The sequence below is a fragment of the Andrographis paniculata genome, unplaced genomic scaffold, assembly GCF_009805555.1.
Source record: "Andrographis paniculata isolate CXL003 unplaced genomic scaffold, ASM980555v1 Contig52END, whole genome shotgun sequence".
NCBI classification, from domain to species: Eukaryota; Viridiplantae; Streptophyta; class Magnoliopsida; order Lamiales; family Acanthaceae; genus Andrographis; species Andrographis paniculata.
This window is the reverse complement of record NW_026137587.1, coordinates 7,574,220-7,592,311: the sequence shown is the minus strand read 5'-3', so window position 1 is coordinate 7,592,311 and position 18,092 is coordinate 7,574,220. Positions and strand designations below refer to the sequence as shown.

The following is an 18,092-nucleotide window of genomic DNA, read 5'->3' as shown; positions in this document are numbered from 1 at the left end:
GTTCTTTCAAAATTACTACTACCATTTTCCAATTCCCATTCACAGGTATCCTCTCTACCAACCCTATTTGAATGTTACTGTATTTTAGGTTTTAAATAGTTTTGGAAAAGAATAGGAGGACACAGAGTGAGCAGCTAATCAATGGAGAGGAGAGGAGAGGAGAGGAGAGGAGAGGCCTCCAAATCCATTTTGTGTTTAGGAAGGGGTAGGACACAACACACAGATAACAAGGAGTGGTTGGGTGGGTGTGTGCAACTACTGATTAAGAAAAGTGTACATAACAACAACAAACAAATAACAATCAACCGTGTGTTTCCGCACAATCACACTCACAATTGTCGCCCAATGATTAGGGGAAAGGTGTTATAAAATTTGAGCCGAAAATACAGGATAATACCTCCTCAACTGGTGTCGTTTGATTTGTTCGCGCTGTACAGACAACACAATGTAGCTTACCATACCATACCACAGTATCAGCAGAGTGCCAATTCGCAGTCTAACAAGCGCGTAAGGATATCCTCACAACGGGGCCGTTCATGTGGTTCTGCCCAACAGTCTGCAACAAACAAGCAAAAGAAGATGAAGAAGACGACTCGGGTATGTACAAGTTTGTATAACAACAAGTAGCAAAATACCTGCAATTAACCTGCCCAGTGGCCCTTCAGGTATCTCCAGTCGCGAACCCTCGTTTGCAACTGTGTAAACAACCTGTATGAGGCAGAGGATAAGAAGACTGAGATGAGCAGACCACATGCATTCATTATTACAAGTGGATCTTAAGTGTGAAAATTGGAAGAGATGACTAGTGCCATTGAAGATAATGTGAATGAGAAAGTGGAAAGGAAAAGAAAAGAAAAGAATCTTGGAGCATACCCGCTCGGGTGGAATCCCATCCCAAGGTCTTTTAAGCGTGCATAGTTCCCACATGACGACACCGAGGCTGAAAATGTCACATTTCTCTGTGAAGGGTTCATTTCGGATGAGTTCTGGAGCCATCCATTCTGGTGTCCCAGCTGAGGAAGAGTCGGTCATGGGTGTACGGGTCATGATCCTCGAGAGCCCAAAATCGCAGATCTTAACAATCCAGTGCTTGTTGACAAGGCAGTTTGCACTTTTAATATCACGGTGGACAATCTTCATCCGATGTATGCACATAAGGCCTCTGATGCAAACCAGAGAAGAGTTGTAGCGTGTTAGGATTACGAAAAATAAATCATGCTTCCAGTCTATTTGAAACAGAATTCATATAGAGATTCAGGTAAGATCTTTCAAATGCCAGGTTCAATTGCATAGGACAATCGAGGGGTTATCAACATCAGAGTATCATTTGTAGTGAAAATATCTCAAGTTTCTTGGAAATATATTATTTCTCTAGTTTAGGTTCCAGTCAGAGGACCTGAAAGAAACAGTGCCTCCCATCGAAGGGATTACTTCTACATGAAACTCCTCGATGACAAGCAATTCCAATTTCGTCATGTAGCTTCTAATCTAAATTATGATTGTAGCTCAGAAATATGCCGTTATTTGATAACACCAACAGTACATGCAATAACTATTTCAAGAAATTGCTATGCAAAAGATTTCAGTTGCATTGAAAGTTTATAACCATCTCGGAAACAAATGATTACGTGATGATCTAATCATAATATCTGCCAACAAAACTGCTTTCAAAGACAACAAAAAGTTGAAAAGGACCAAACAGAAACTGAGGCCTGCAAATTATTGGCCAAACGCCAAATTTACATAAGATTTCTTGCAAGGTATAGATTCACAACTTGAGATCAAACATAGGAGATGTGCTAATACTTAACCAACAAAAAATATAATTGCAATCCGCCCAACCCCAGCTCCAACCTCGAAATCTTATTGAAATACACAACTGACCTGCATATGTCACGTAGCATCTTGATTCTTTTCCGCCAACTGAGCTTCTTTTTCTGACCACTTAGATGAATCAAGTAATACAATGACCCCATTTCCATGTATTCAGTAACCATGGACAGCCTTGGAGGTTTCGTACATGCACCAAGAAATAGTATAACTGAACAAAAGCACCAAGGAAATAGTCAATAAGTCAATCCAGCTGGACATGTGAAAAGTTCTTATTCATTAGCTAGCTAGCTCCTAGATGCGATTTTAGAACTTGGAAGATTTCTTAGGTGGTCAAATATAATCAAAATAGATGATCAGGAGAATCAAAGCTATCTAATACATAATTCTCCAAAACTATTATGCAATCAATATATCTTGGAAACTTTAAATACTCCTTGGGTATGTTATAAACTACATGCCCATGTGTTACTAGGCTCAAACAGCAACTAAACCTATTCCCATATCTTAATTACTAGCATCACTGTCTGGAGTTTCTAATGTGTTCTCTCCTGGGACCTCTAACCATCCTATTCCACTCAACTTTACAACCAGTTGGTTAAATTGCTTCAGTCAAGAAGATGTTATAAGCATAAGAAAAATTACAAATCAAGTGTAGATTTGTTTAAAATTGTACATGTCTGTGAGCCAGGACAGATAAGATAGGAGTGTACAAGTAACATGTAGCATTATATAGCATACAACAAATATGCACAAGTTTCCAGAGACAAGTTCTTGTGCATGTAATGCAAGCAAGATGGTGTCTGGTTTTAGGGAACAAGAAATAGAACATATGAAATCAATATCTTTATTTGGATGAATAGTAAGAGAATGAAAGCTATAAACAAACCAATAAGAAGGGAATCCCAGAACCCTCCAGGGTTCAAATTTTTTAGTTAATCAAATTTGAGAGGGGAATGGTTGCAATTCCCAATTATGAATGAAACACCTACCAAGTGATGATAAAGTGAAATTTCAAAGTTTTTGTTGTGATTATAAATTGCAAATACATATCAGCACTGTGGCATCAAAAAGGGAATTGAACATGATTGGAATCCAACTTCTTCACATATGTTAATTACAAGAAGCTCATTTTTTTGCTTTTCACAAACTTTCCTCGCTAGCAATAATTAGATTTGCAAAACATGTAAATAATATTAAACTGATGACTGAATTTCACATTCAAATAAAAGAAGTTGCAGAGATATACCATTTGGGTGCCGAAGGCGACTGGAGTAAGAAAAAAACAGACAAAGTTAGAACTATGCATCAGGATTAAAAAAAAAAAAAAAAAAAAAAAGACATACACAACCAAATAAAGAGAAAGGCCACCTGAGGATAGATATTTCATTGCAGAAGTCCTCCATGTTTTCAGCAGTGAGATCTTGCTCCAAAAACACTTTAATTGCAACTTCAGTTCCATTCCAAATACCACGAAAAACTTCCCCAAAGAACCCTGAAATAATAATCTTACTACTAAATCAAGACAGTTCCCAGAGGAAAACTTGAAGACAGGGTGACATATCGAGACATTTTTTCAAGAATTCCAAGTATTAAAACTTCGGCTTTATCAACAGTCAACACTACAAATGAAAGGAAGAAATAGTTCTCACCAATCCCAATTCGAGTGCCAACAGTTAACTCTGAGAAATCAATATTCCAGTCTTCAAATGGTAACAGAGGCTTATTCTGGAAGATAGGTAAATCCAGAACCCTGTTCCATGTGGAAACCATGTCTTCATTTACCCTGGGAATCCCACTTCTTTCTGGAGATTGATTCCTAAACTCGTGAGGAGATGAGGGCAACGACACTGCCTTCTGAGAGCTGTGCTGCCTCAGAGGACCATACAAATCTGGCCTTCCACCGGACAGTTTGGAATGATCATATTCGGTACTGGATATCTGAAGGTAGTACAAGGTAATTGGTAATTGCAGACAACACAAATATTTTGAAACATAAATCTAGCAAAATTTTAACACTCATGTTTCTCCAACAACTAAAAGCATATAGAAAATGCTTTCTGCAGGACCACAGTGGACCAAGTACCAGACAATAACTAAAAGGTGATGCAACAACTAATTATGGTTTTTGTACTTTAAGTCTGCCTTCTCTAAGCCAAAGAATTATTAAAAGGAGATGCATATCTTGTATTTGTCAAAACAAAGCAAACTTATTTGCCAAAGAGAATTATTTTCAACACAAATTAGATTAATTTCTCTATTGAAATTGATCATTATCGCGGAAACCTTCTTTTGATTAAACACCATCCTCAACAATAACAATTATTTTTTCTACGATCTGATTTCATAGGGGTCATGGGTCAACATAGTAAAGCATGTAGAAGAATATCATAAAATTTTCTTTTGAAAGGTTGCTAGGGAAGGGTAAAGCAAGCCACACTGTTTGCACAGGTTATAAGAAACATACATCTTTCGATTGACCAGCATTATGTAGGTCATTTGGACCACTCTCGTTTGGTTCTCTTAGAAGGCGATTCTGCTTCAGTGATTCATTCATAGCTCGAACAGCCCTGACATGATTTCAAATGCATTTATTCAACAAGAAGAAGTGATTAAGACGAAAAGTTCACCCAAATATCTCACACAACATATTGGCTAGTGCTGGGACTTGTTTCAGTATATTCCATTGTTAATGTTAGGGACCACATCCATATAAACACAAACATATATACATGCATTTAACTCAGACAACAAGTTTAAGGCGTTTATAACTTTCACAGCTTAGCAATTCCTATAAACCACAGATCGTGTACAACATCCAAACTTTATAATAATTACTAGGAATAATCTTTACAAGATCTACCTAGATGAACATCAAATTTTATATTATGTTCACAGCTCTAAAATCTTAAATGCAGAGTGCAATTGCCTAGACGCTGCTTTTGCCAAGATTTTCCAGCGATTGGACATATTACAATGATTCTTGCCTGATAGAATTAATAGCAAAAACTTCAACTAGTAACACTCATGTTATCGGTTAAAAAATAGAACTTTTCACAGGAAACTGAATTCTTCATCCTCACTTCAGCATTGTTTACAGAGGAAAGTGGAGTGAGTATATGAAGAGTGATCATGGAGTTTGCATGAAGTAGCTTTATACTATTCAAAGTCATACAATTATGAAAATGTTGAGTAGACATCTATGGGAACAAAGATGACACTATATACTAGCAATTCATGGAATAAGTCAGTTCAGTGCAGCACAGAACAACTGCCTATCCAAATTACAAGAGAAAATGCATTTCTTCGGAAGTTCAGATGCTTTTTCCTGTTCTAAAGGAAATACGCAAACATTATTTTCAGGAGGAAAAAAAATTGCAACAACAATTTGAATAGTGAACTAAAGTAGTTGGTCAAAAATCAAACAAGCTATTTTCTGAAATTAAAAGAATTCATTTTCAGTTGTATGTAAGATAATATTAACCTTACGATGTCATCGCTTATTTCTGGAGTCACACTGATACTTCTTCTCCTTAGTCTGCGTGGTTCTGAAGTTGATGCACCTTCCGACCTGCAGTAACAATTAGTTGTCTGGTCAGAAATTTTTTCTCACAAAACAATAAAGTTAAAGGTATAATAGGTCAACAATCAACCTCAAATAATAATTAATAGGGTAAATATCAAAACAAATTCCATTGACCCTGCCAAGTAACATTTTAGATCCCGCTATAAATTTTGTAACACTTCTAGTCCCGTTGATATTAAGACAAAGGTAACATATTTAGAACCACTGATATTAAATGTAATAATTTTGTCTCATTCCTCGGCCCATTTGCTTGACCTAATGGCATGTTTGGCAACTGCCTTATGTGTTATTCAATTCTCTGATGTTACATCTGATTTTTATACCATATGCCCATATTCTACTGTTTAAGCTTACATGATGTGGCGAAAAAATGTAGAGGTACCTTGACGTAGCAATCTCATCAGAGTAATCTCTGGTAGATTTGCTAGTTCCACTAAGCACAGAACGGCCATGTGCTCGAAGTGAAGGATGTTCAGGGCTGAAAAATGAATATTTTATACATAATCAACGAGTAAGACCAATGCCACCCAAATCTTCAATTTCACACAATCAATTACATACATGCTTTTTACCAATGTAGTGCCTAATTTATTTCCATTAAATCTGCCAACAAAAAGCTCTAAAAAAGGATCCAGTTATGTTAGGAACTAGTGTTCAGTTCTCAAGAAAAACCTTGAGCTTGCAGTCCTTTGTTCTGAAATGACCTTTCTCCTGCTCCTTTGCCAAAATGTAGCAGCAATATTAGGTTCACTGTGTGACAAGCTGGAAGGGTAGTATTAATCCAATATAATTGAATCTTGAAAAAAGTTTACACAGCATAAGCACGAATTTGAAGGTTATAGAAAAAAAGCCACATTGAGATGCAGTGGTACCTGAGATTCCTATCTACAGAATTTGAACGCAGCATCATACTCCTTAATGAAGGGCCTGCTGCATTTGAATAGGACTCTAGCCTTCGCTGAAACAGCAGACCTTCTTCTTTGTCACCACTGCAGGCACTTAGAACAACTATGTTCAATTGAACTAGTCTTTCTATTCAATATGACTCATCATAGCAAGCATATTATACAATCCAGATAACTTCATTTAATGCTAAAACAGCCAATCTTAAAGCTAGTGCAGGATGCAAGTGTAAAAAGGCATATAACTACTAACCTCTCAGAATCAACTCTCTCAGAAACCCCATAAAGGGGGCTGTTTGGTTCCATGGGTGAATCACAAGAATCATTTTCAGCAGAATCACTCTCCCCAGCAGCTGATATATGAGTCATAAAAATCGCCTTGGTAGATCGAGGTATCAATTGGCCAGGAAACCGCATTAAATCAACCAACATTTCTACAGAATTCAACACAACTATGACAGACATATGTTTGTCAGAGTCACCACACTCAGCAGCTCCGTCAGTCGGTAAACCCTGATAACACATGAACTTGTTATAAATACAGTGATGAAAAAAGTTGAGGACCTTCTGACTTATCACTAACTACCAGCCAAACTAACAAAAGCTTTACAAGAAATGAATATCATGAGTAAAACATCTTACCACCATGAGTCTACTTTCAAGTCCTACCGCATCTGCAAGAACTTTAAACAATATTGCCCGAGGTCTGCAAGAACCATGTTTTATATGTCCCAGCATCTGCACACCTCGATTCTCAGAAAAGTGTGAGGTTTCCTCCTGAGAAGCTTTATTGGGACTTAGTTCTGCATTGGGTCTCTTGTAAAAATCAGATACCTGTCAAGGAAGTTCAGAGTTGAGAATTTCCACAATTTAGATTGAAGAAAAGACAAGAACAGCACAAACAGCTAGGTAAGAAAACAAATGAACATGCTTTTATTTAACAAAAATGAAAGTTCATACTTAAATTTTATTCTTTTGTAAACTAAAATAGCAATAAATTCAAGTTAAGACTCCGGATGAGAAAATTAATTGCTATAGCAAATTAATCAAATACACTAATATAAATAATAAAATTCTCAATAGATATATAGCAGACATAATACTAACATACAAGGGGATTCAGTCATTAGGCAAACTACTTACAAGTAGAAAAGATAAATATATATATCATAAATTCAAACCCATCATGCATCATGTCAAGGGAATCCAGAAGAGTATGGTGATACTAGTAATAGAAATGCTCATTAAAGCTTGAGTTAGCAAGGTAATCTCACCAATCCAGCAATCTTTTTTATTACAGCTGCAACATTTGTGTTCAAACCTTTAACCACAGCTACAATGAACTGTTTCAGCTTACAGAGCTTTCTGTCTCTTTCAGCATCTACAAGAATAACATCTGCTCTCAAACCCTCAAGTTCCAAAGCATGAAGCTCCTCCAGAGTAGGTATATCTTGAAAACGTTCCTTAATCTTTTTATCCTGGCAGTAAAAACATAGTTAAAAGGAATTCACCATCAAAAAAACATAGGATAAGAAAACTCATGACACATGACTTATAAGCATAAGGATTTGGCTTTCAGATATGATGTGGTGCAAGCTATTTTCAGGAGCAACTTAGCAGCCGAGTTTCACCTTCTGGGTTAAAAAAGAAAATTTGAGATACATCAATTAAATTGCACTACATAAGAGGCAGTACATCAAGTAGATTGCATTTCGTCATTAATCTAATGAAGAATGTAATGCTTGCATTTTCTTCCTACACAAGTTCGCCTGTGTCTTCCAACTATACCAATAGGATGAATATCAAATTTCAACATATGTAATGGTTTCATATGTTGAAAATTAAATAACAAAAAAAAGGAACTTGACAGAATAAGTAAATTCAGTCCAAATTATGAATATCATCTACAGTGCAACTTTATGACTCATGACTGTAAAGCCCTTCCCAAAATATTCAGTAAAGTTCATGGCACATCCTCATCATCAATTCAATTATTAATATCAAGTTTTCATGCTCTGCTATCAAACTGAACATATCTTGGGAAATCAACAGATACCTACAGATCTCTACAAAAATTCACTTAAAAAAATAAATAATAGTAAATAGGAGATACATTACAAGGTAATAAAACAATTACGGATGTTGCGTTTCATTTTCTGTCATAAGCAGGACATAGAACCTCAACATGGTTGAAACTTGGAAGTAACAAGTTCATTTGCACTTAATACTCACCACTCAACTGGTTACTCATACTAATTAATAGCTTTCTTTCATGATTATATTGAAAGAACCAAAACTACACACTATACATAATGCGTTATTAGTTTAATTTTAGAGCTTACAGGTACAACAGAGTAGAAACCATTTGGAATTGGTTCAGAAAGAACTCCAGTGGTCCATAAGGTCTGTGATGCTCTTCTGGAAATTGATCTATCATAGTGCTCTTTGTCTTTAAATTCCTCATTACTGGGAGTCTCATCCTTAGAGTCTAAAGATATAGATCCAAATGAGTCAGCAAAATCAGAAGGCCACCATGCAGGAGACCTCTGCTGTGTGGGTCCAGTATTACCTTGTGTATCCTCCATGTTCATAATTCTTGAAATGCAACACCATCTCTTAACCACTCTTAACCCATACAGTCACTCATCAGTTGCAAAATTCAGTACCAACACCTACGTGTTGAATAGGAACTTTCTTGTCCAACTTCCCAATGCTGGGCGCCATAGAACCTGAAAATTTATGAAAATAAACTCATATGAAATGTTCCCACCTCCAATATTCACAGGACCATCTAAGGCTCAAGGTGGCCAACAAGTGGGAGAAAATATTGAACAATATAAGCTACTCAATTACATCACCTTATCTAGGGCAAAGAAAACAGGACTTCCATAAGCAATGCAAAGGATGCAATTCAGAGATCGGAAACACTTCAGTGTAGCATCAGAAAGTGCAATACCAAAATAAAGTGAAAAAAAAAAAAAAAAAAAAAAAAAAAACAGGAAGAAAGAAATGAATGCAGTAGAACAAAGGAACTGTGTCAAGACAACAATGCACTATTAATAGACAGGGTTTATCAATTAGAAATATTTTATTACATTAACTAGCAAACCAGTAGAACAACACCAGTGTAGCAACTATATCATGACACTGTTTAATGTTTCTTTTCTTTTCTTTTCTTTTTTTTTTCTTTTTGTGTGTGTGTGTGTGTGTGGTGCTTTTGAGTTGTTTTGGAAGGATTTGGAATGAAGACAAGTGCTTGAAGTGCTATTCTCAGCAAATGGTGGTATGCTTTCACAACGCTATTTCCATCAAGAACAATGTGACTGGCATTCAAAATATTTTTGACGGTATCTCTACTCATGTTAAGTTTAGCATTTGGTAACCACCAGGATGTACATATATAATTATCCCTTGAAATGCTGAATTGCTTGATGGCGTAATTGTGGTCTATTTTTTAAAGTAGCATTCAAATGAAAAGGTTGTGCTTCAAAGGTTGTTAGCAAAAGTCTGTTGTATATTCACCTCCTGCTCCATCTTTATTGACTGAAAGCTCACCTACAAAGTAGCACATTTTTACCATCTTTAAGGGAAGTAGTAGATTTCGTAATTTAGCTTCTCTTGTCCTGTAGCTAGTTGGTTAGATGTCTAATTGGCTTACACTTGTCAAAAATTCTTCCATTGCTCAGTTGCAGTTTTGTAAAGTAAGTGAGCGAATTATTCCTACCATGCATCACTACAAAACAAAAGCAACCAACCAACAACGAATTTCCCATACATCCAATTTCCAGATCTTCAATAGTTAACTCAACGCTACTTCAAAACCAAAAGGCTCAATGACTAACCCTAGGCCCTTGCTCTACTCTCGCACACAAAAACACTTGGATCGCTCATCTTCATTACAAATCCACCCAAAACAACTTCAAAACGCCACGAACCAAAAAAAATTAACTACACAAACCAACCAACAAACAGCAGCAACGCGCAGGCTAAAACAAACACAATCGCGCACCATAAAAAAAATAAATAAATAACCACACAATCACACGCAAAGCATACCAAACGTGATCGACAGTTCACCGCCGGCAGATCTTAGACCCAAAACCTCAGCTCGCATTTGACTCCAGCAGCTCCTCGAACAACAAATTACGCCATCCAACTCCACAAAACAGACGTAGAACCGAAAAATCCAACCTGATTGGGTAGAAGTTCGAATCGCAATTAACTAGCTACAAAGAGAGAGGAAATGAAACGCATTAGATGTAAACGAGGCAACAGCACAACAGTAGCAGTCCCAACAAATTTATACCGGGTGTCAAGGAGGCCGGGGGTTTTATCGGACCCGGTTACCCGATCCCACGTACGGGTCGGGTTTCCTGAATCGGATCTGAGGTTAGAAATAATTAATTCTTCGTTGAATGGATCTAGCGGAAAGTGATGGCGTTGCAGAAAAGCATTTGGACCAAATGTACAACCTGTAATGCACGGAGCACAATGTCCAATGCTGTCCTCTTCATTCCTCCTCCTCCTTCTTTATTTTTTTTATATAATTAATTAATTAATGGGTCTCATAAATGTTGGTTTGACCTAAAATTTAATTTACATTGCTTAGTGAATATTTTATTTATTTTATGTTCACATTAACAGATGAAATGAAATCATAAATTATTATTATGTATATTTGATTTGTGTTTGTTTAAGTTTCAATTTTTTTTTAGATTTTATTTTAAATAGTATTTTATTACTATGATAAATCAATACTTAAAACTTAATAGCATAAAATTATTTGTATAATACACCATTTAATTGTATATATGTGAATAAAATTGTGACAACATAATAAAGCTATATACTTTTTAAACAAATAATATTATGCATATAGAAATATAAAAGAGATATATTCAAGCAAAATATATATATATATGTTAAGCACAAAAAATAATAATAATAGTAAGTGGCAGTAGGATTCTGGGTAGGGTCTGAATGAAAGCCAAAAGGTCTGGAGGTCGGGCAGAATAAAGGTCGGGAAAAGGAAGAAAGGTCGGGCGGAGTCTAAAAAAAAAGGGTGTACCCAAGTCGGGTAAACCGTAGTCAGATGGAAGGCGAAGTCGGGCAGACGCGGAGGTTTGTCAAGAGGAAGGTCGGGCAAGGAAGAGGTACGGACAGACGCGGAGGTCTTCGGTCAAAGACGGAGGGCGGCTGATGCGGAGGTCGGCCCAAGTGAGGTCGGGCGAAGAAGCAGGTCGGGTGAAGGATGAAGTCGGGCAAAAGAAATTTGGCAGTGGACAGGCAGGTCGGGTAAGAGGCAGGTCTGAGTTCTGTGACTGGTGGGAACGGTTGAAGGAAGTTGTAATACGTGTCAATAGAGGAGAAATTGGTGGTCGGTTGACAGCGGTTGCTGTAACCGACCAGACGGCGGTTCAAACCGTTTTCTCTGAAAGGCTATTTAAAGGATTCAAATCCGTCAGAAAAGGCATCTTCAATCAACTTCAACAAAGCAAAGTCAGATTTGGGGATCACCACTTTAAATTTCAGTCTTTTATTTTCCAGTTTATTTTCTGTACCATACAGTGTTTAGAGATTCCTAATCTCAGGCACTAATTAATCAAGTTTAAGGATATTTTCTATATCTTTGAATTTTACTTTATTTTTGTTGAAAAAATATATCAACAAATTGGCGACCACAGTGGGAGCAAGACAAAATTGCTCATTCCAATTCCGGCGATAATTTCATACGTCTAAGATCCGGCCGTATCATCGGAAGGGTCCATATGGCAGGTTCACAACCTCAATCATCTTCGGCACCGGTGGGAGAATCCGTTCCACCACCTATCATGCCAAATCCAGGGGAGATTCCCCCACCACCTACCGATTGGTTGTCTTATGTTCAACAAATGAACAACCAGCATACTTTGGTTATGCAGAATATGTTGCGTGAGCAACAAACGAACTTGTTGCGTGAACAACAAAATCTAATGCAAAACATGTTGGATCAGGCATTCTCCAGATTCACCCTGTATCCAAACATGCTTCCAGCCGTGTCACCTTCTCGTTTTCAGGCGACTTTCTCAGGATCAACGTTTGCAGAACCATCATACGTTGACAGTACGTTTCCAAGCGTTACAACTTTCAACCGAACAGATATGGGGAAGATTCCTCTAACTTTCCCAGATAATGTTCCTTTGGGACCGAGGGTTGATAATACCCAGCCGAATGAGAGATTAGAGGGACAGACTCATAATCCCATCCCAGCCGAACCAGCCTTCTCCAGAGAAGAAAGATTGGGAGGTCAGACTCACGATCACATTCCAGTGTTCGACTATATTCCACCCATAGTAGATCCGGAGGATATTGCTCAAGTTCTGCGGGTGCATTTCGGAATGAATCCGCAAACGGTGAACAGGCCGGTTTACCAGAGGCCATTTCCAGAAAGGATCATTAACGATCATCCTCTCCCGAGAAATTATAGGCCACCAGACTTCAATTCTTTTTCGGGAGAAGACGGAGCCTCTACCATTGAACATGTGGGTCGCTTCACGGCTCAATTGGGAGAAGTAGGCAACAATCCGTTTCACAAGTTACAATTGTTTGGGTTGTCGCTCACAAGAACAGCTTTTTCTTGGTATGCCAGTCTGCCGCCTGGACAGTTGCAAACTTGGGAAGATTTAGAGGCAGATTTTCATGCAAGGTTCTTTACTCCTCTGCCGACAGTCTCACTGATAGACCTTCTGGAGATCACGCAGATGCCGGAAGAGACCGGCTACCAATTCATAGAGAGGATGCGATTGATGAAGGGACGATGTCCTACGATGATCAATGAAAGCGAAATGACCAATCTCGTGGTCAGGAACATGCATACCAGACTTCGCGAGGCCCTGACAGCCCACGACTTTCAAGATCTGGCCAGTTTAGCATCCACGGCAAGAAGGTTAGAATCCTTTTTTACAGAAAATAATCATGACTTCCGTCAGGGGGGAGATGCTGAAGCAATGTTAGTGCAAGATCGACCAACGTCCAGGCCAGCACCATTCCGCGATAAATGGAGGTCGGGTCCAACGTAGCCTCGAAGGATGGAGGTCGGATCTGAGGCTGACGTAGCCTCGGATGCCGGCCTGCAAACTCCTAAAACATCACTGGAAGTGATGTTTAGGAGTCTTGAGGAGGAGGCTTATTGTTAAGCACAAAAAATAATAATAATAGTAAGTGGCAGTAGGATTCTGGGTAGGGTCTGAATGAAAGCCAAAAGGTCTGGAGGTCGGGCAGAATAAAGGTCGGGAAAAGGAAGAAAGGTCGGGCGGAGTCTAAAAAAAAAGGGTGTACCCAAGTCGGGTAAACCGTAGTCAGATGGAAGGCGAAGTCGGGCAGACGCGGAGGTTTGTCAAGAGGAAGGTCGGGCAAGGAAGAGGTACGGACAGACGCGGAGGTCTTCGGTCAAAGACGGAGGGCGGCTGATGCGGAGGTCGGCCCAAGTGAGGTCGGGCGAAGAAGCAGGTCGGGTGAAGGACGAAGTCGGGCAAAAGAAATTTGGCAGTGGACAGGCAGGTCGGGTAAGAGGCAGGTCTGAGTTCTGTGACTGGTGGGAACGGTTGAAGGAAGTTGTAATACGTGTCAATAGAGGAGAAATTGGTGGTCGGTTGACAGCGGTTGCTGTAACCGACCAGACGGCGGTTCAAACCGTTTTCTCTGAAAGGCTATTTAAAGGATTCAAATCCGTCAGAAAAGGCATCTTCAATCAACTTCAACAAAGCAAAGTCAGATTTGGGGATCACCACTTTAAATTTCAGTCTTTTATTTTCCAGTTTATTTTCTGTACCATACAGTGTTTAGAATCTCAGGCACTAATTAATCAAGTTTAAGGATATTTTCTATATCTTTGAATTTTACTTTATTTTTGTTGAAAAAATACATCAACAATATATATTAGTTCCGTCAACTTACAATATTGAAATTTATTTTTTTATATCGATGAATATTAATTATTATGTGTAAAAATAGTAAAAAAAAAATGACAAAAATATTTTTATTAGTATTTTATAATATAAATATAATGATATTTGTATAAAAAATTATACTAATAATATTTTTAATGTTAAATATAATGACTTAAAAAATAAATATAAATTTATTAAGTGAACAGATGGAGTATTAAAAATATATATTGTATGTATATGTACTCTAAATTAAAAATTATTTACTTAAAAAGGAAAATTTGATGTAGGGATAATATATAAGTTGTTTCCTACCATTTTATTTATTTATTTATGCCCATACTACTAACTAACTGTAAAATTTAAAATTATATATTAATTTTAAATATCAATAATTTTGTTCTCTTTATATATCATTTCCAATAATTTTACTATGAAACTATTAACTACATTGAAATCAAAGTCTGTTTTACAGTTTTTATTTTTTCGTGAATGAATTATACATTAGGGCATGTTTACTTTGTCTGATCAAATTATACATGATAAAATAATTAATATTTTAATATAATATATTGTGAAAAATAAATAACTTATTTTTGGTTATAAATAAGAAAATTAATTTAAAATGGAAAATAAGAAACAAATGGTTCAAAATGGTATACTCCTTTCGTCAATTTCGTTCGTCCATATAATTTGTAATTTTTTTTTGTTTGAAAATATGATTATCTACTTTAATTAAATTTTAATTTTTATAATTTTTTTATTTTAATTAAATTATTTATTTATTTTAATTTTAATTTATAATTATTTTTATAAATATATTTTTTTTAATTACTTACTTTATATTTTACCTAATTTTTTTTATTTATGTCCAAAATATATGGGAGCAGGTAGTAGTAAAAAAAATATTAATAATAAAGAAATATTAAGAATTACAGTAATAATATGGTTGGGTGACAGACAGAGAAACAGCTGGCGGTGAAGGGGTGGCTTCACAACAGCCACTCTTTGCCTTCCCTTCCGCGTGATTCTCTTCAACTCTCTCCGATCCATCTGTCTGTTTGTTTGTCTTTCTAAATTGGATTTGTGATTTAAAATAATCAAATTATTTCATATTATCTCGTTTTCAATACAATAGTCTTATTTACTATTTTTATTCTTCCTAAAATAATAATTTCATTTTTATAAGTAATCATATAATTGTAAAACTATCTACTTTTTTATTATTATCACACAATTGTCACTATTTTTTACACTAATATAAGACAAAAAAAAATTATTTATCTTTATTTTTTATCAATTACCAATATAATATCAGTATTTTTTAAATGTCGTACCCAACATAATAAAACTATACTTTTCGAACAAATTGAGTATAATATATAAATATTGATGCTATAATTTCAATATATTTATTTTGTCATATAAATGTAATTGACGCTAAAAATATATTTATATATAAAATAATATTTTATACCTACATCTGTATTATGTGATAAAAATATTTTTTAAAAAAATTTGTACTATATATAAATATAATATTAATATTTAAATTTTGACACGATAATTTTTTCAGTTAGAATAAAAGTTTATTTTGATGTTTGTTGGACTGGGCTCAAATAATTGGATCGGGCCTTAATATATCATAGGCCAAAACCCATAAACCTCCGTATGCCGGCTGTTCGGTTGGGTTTATGTCTAATTCAAGAATATGCATTTGCCTTTATTATTATTAATTGTAAATTTCAATTTGTTATTAATTTTAGTTTATTATGAATTTATTCGATTTTTGTACTTTTTGTTTACGAGATAACGTCAAATACTAAAACACGTCAAATTTTGAATACAAATACACAACAGACAACAGTATTTTATTTTGATTTTCATTATTTTATGCTTCAGCGTGCTATCCACGCCCCTTTATATATATATATATATGTATTTTATTTTTCTTTTATGATTTATGAAATAAAGTTTCAAAAAAAAAATAAAAATAAAAAAACATCTAATTATTAAAATTGAATGTCTTTTTTGTCTAGAGTCTTTTATTTAAAGGTTTAATAATTTAAAATTACACGTTAATTTCAAAATTCCAGAAACAGCCGATCAAAAATTGAATTGTACAATCATACCAAATATAGCCATAATGACGAGAAGAATAAAATAATCTGAATCAATCCTCTGCCTATAATAACCTCTTAGTTGAAGTGTCAACGACTGGTTGATGAAGCGTCTGATTGGTTTGTTGTGATAATTAGAATGATTAAAACCAGCAGAACAAACAGAGCCATACAAAATACTGTATTAATAGTCACTATCATATAATTTTAAATTATACACAAGATTTCACCAGTTACAGACTTAAAAATTTAGCCTAGTAACGCAATCACGCCTAACAGAGTCTCCACAGTAAAGAAGCTTTTCATTTTTCTTTTTTCTGGTAACACGTTTGGCGCACTGAAAATAGTTATAAGATAAAATTTGGGAGAAAAATGACGCAATTCTTATCTATGAGCAGTGATCAATGTCTCGATGAATCTCAATCCATCGAATCTCGGCGCAAATTTCTCTGTAGACGATGATCCGTCCGACGACGAGTTTTCACCGGTTTTCCGGTTGTAATCATCCTTTGAATGAAATTTTAAGAAAAACAAACGCAATCAGATCAGATTATACAGATTATTCGAAAGCGAGATTCCGAGAGAGGAGAGCATTTATTGATTTTCCAAATAATAACATGAGAGGACAAAAATCGTGATATACCTCCCGAGGAAAGTGAAATTTGGACGAGGAAGATGAAGAGGAGGATGCGGAGATGGCGGTGGCGGAAGCGGCGGTGACGGACGCAGCTACGAGCGCTGATTTCTTCATGGCGTTTGGATGAGAAATCTGTGGCTTTCCCTCTCGGAATCTGAAAAATTGAATTTGAAGGTAAAGATTTGTGGGAAAGAGATTAATTAAGAAATGGGGAAGTTTGTGGCCAAGAGGCTTTTTATAGTGGTCAATTTGTTCGCGGGCCGCGCTGCGGCGACAACTTTGGCATCTCTACCCCCACATGTCAGTTGAAATTACAGTCGTACCCTTCTACTTTTTTTCTATTTACAAGTCATTTCAAAAGGGTATGATTCGTTTAGACAATTTTTTAAATTTTAAATTTTTTTTTTTAAAAAATTAGCATCTAATTTGATATTTTATGAAAAAAATATTTTTAATATAATAATTTTTTTAAAAAATAAAGAAAAATAATTATGTAGAAAATGCATATGTTTGCCTTTTCATTAATATATTATAGTGTGAGACTCTTTATCATATAATTTTCATTTCAATTGTCCACAGAATATATGAATCATTATGTCAATTAAAATAATGATAATAAAAATTTACACAATCAAATTAGTACAGTACAAAAAAAGATATAAATAATATGCGTGTATATAAACAAACTGCAATTACATTAAAATAGTAAAAATTGTCATGATGTGAATCATTTGAGATTATAAAATTGAAATTCCCATTTTTTTTTTAGAAAAACTTCTAAATTTAATATGTTTTTACTGTACTATAAATTGAATTAATTAATGATATTGATGTGGCAATAAAAATATTTAAGTAAAAGCCTTTTAAATAATAATTGTAGTCAAATCATGTCATAAGCATCATGGGCTCAAATGATTTGGTATCAATTTGGAATTATTCCTTGGAGCCATGTTATATATTGAGATTAAATAAACGAATAGAATAATCCCACAAAATAATTTAAAATTATATATTGGGAATACTGGGGGTAGTCTGGTCAATACACACAAGAGATAAAGAAAGTGGTTTTGTGCGTGGGAAATTGGTAGTAGG

General features: G+C 35.5%; 2 protein-coding genes across 10 annotated transcripts; both read right to left on the bottom strand.

Moving 5' to 3' along the window:
• Positions 1 to 262: 262 nt before the first annotated feature.
• LOC127254156 (serine/threonine-protein kinase EDR1) lies at positions 263 to 10,612 on the bottom strand. 9 transcript variants are annotated; one of them, XM_051279087.1, is made up of 18 exons: positions 10,375 to 10,612; positions 8,888 to 9,047; positions 8,661 to 8,806; positions 7,593 to 7,796; positions 6,961 to 7,152; positions 6,572 to 6,831; positions 6,289 to 6,414; positions 6,089 to 6,178; positions 5,799 to 5,894; positions 5,315 to 5,401; positions 4,298 to 4,400; positions 3,483 to 3,771; positions 3,202 to 3,325; positions 3,080 to 3,099; positions 1,885 to 2,041; positions 874 to 1,162; positions 636 to 708; positions 263 to 556 (listed from the first exon to the last, which is right to left on the bottom strand). In XM_051279087.1, exons 2-18 carry the CDS (start codon positions 8,907 to 8,909, stop codon positions 474 to 476), a joined length of 2,361 nt encoding a protein of 786 aa, XP_051135044.1. In that variant the 5' UTR covers positions 8,910 to 9,047; positions 10,375 to 10,612; the 3' UTR covers positions 263 to 473. The 9 variants fall into 9 exon arrangements, with proteins under 9 accessions (XP_051135044.1, XP_051135035.1, XP_051135037.1 ...); XM_051279078.1 differs by having other exon boundaries at positions 8,661 to 9,047; XM_051279080.1 differs by having other exon boundaries at positions 6,089 to 6,166; positions 8,661 to 9,047.
• Positions 10,613 to 16,533: 5,921 nt separating this feature from the next.
• On the bottom strand, positions 16,534 to 17,207 carry LOC127254168 (uncharacterized). The gene is made up of 2 exons (XM_051279111.1): positions 17,007 to 17,207; positions 16,534 to 16,870 (listed from the first exon to the last, which is right to left on the bottom strand). Exons 1-2 carry the CDS (start codon positions 17,112 to 17,114, stop codon positions 16,748 to 16,750), a joined length of 231 nt encoding a protein of 76 aa, XP_051135068.1. The 5' UTR covers positions 17,115 to 17,207; the 3' UTR covers positions 16,534 to 16,747.
• Between the last annotated feature and the right edge of the window lie 885 nt (positions 17,208 to 18,092).

What these genes read in the sequence shown, in the direction of transcription:
- LOC127254156 (XM_051279078.1), bottom strand. Translation starts at nt 8,909, where the DNA reads ATGAACATGGAGGATACACAAGGTAATACTGGACCCACACAGCAGAGG. An exon ending in TTGAAAGTAGACTCATGGTG is followed by an intron (nt 6,832 to 6,960) that starts GTAAGATGTTTT and finishes ATGTGTTATCAG; the next exon opens with GGTTTACCGACTGACGGAGC. An exon ending in ATGGGATTCCACCCGAGCGG is followed by an intron (nt 709 to 873) that starts GTATGCTCCAAG and finishes TGCCTCATACAG; the next exon opens with GTTGTTTACACAGTTGCAAA.
- LOC127254168 (XM_051279111.1), bottom strand. Translation starts at nt 17,114, where the DNA reads ATGAAGAAATCAGCGCTCGTAGCTGCGTCCGTCACCGCCGCTTCCGCC. An exon ending in AATTTCACTTTCCTCGGGAG is followed by an intron (nt 16,871 to 17,006) that starts GTATATCACGAT and finishes TTTCATTCAAAG; the next exon opens with GATGATTACAACCGGAAAAC.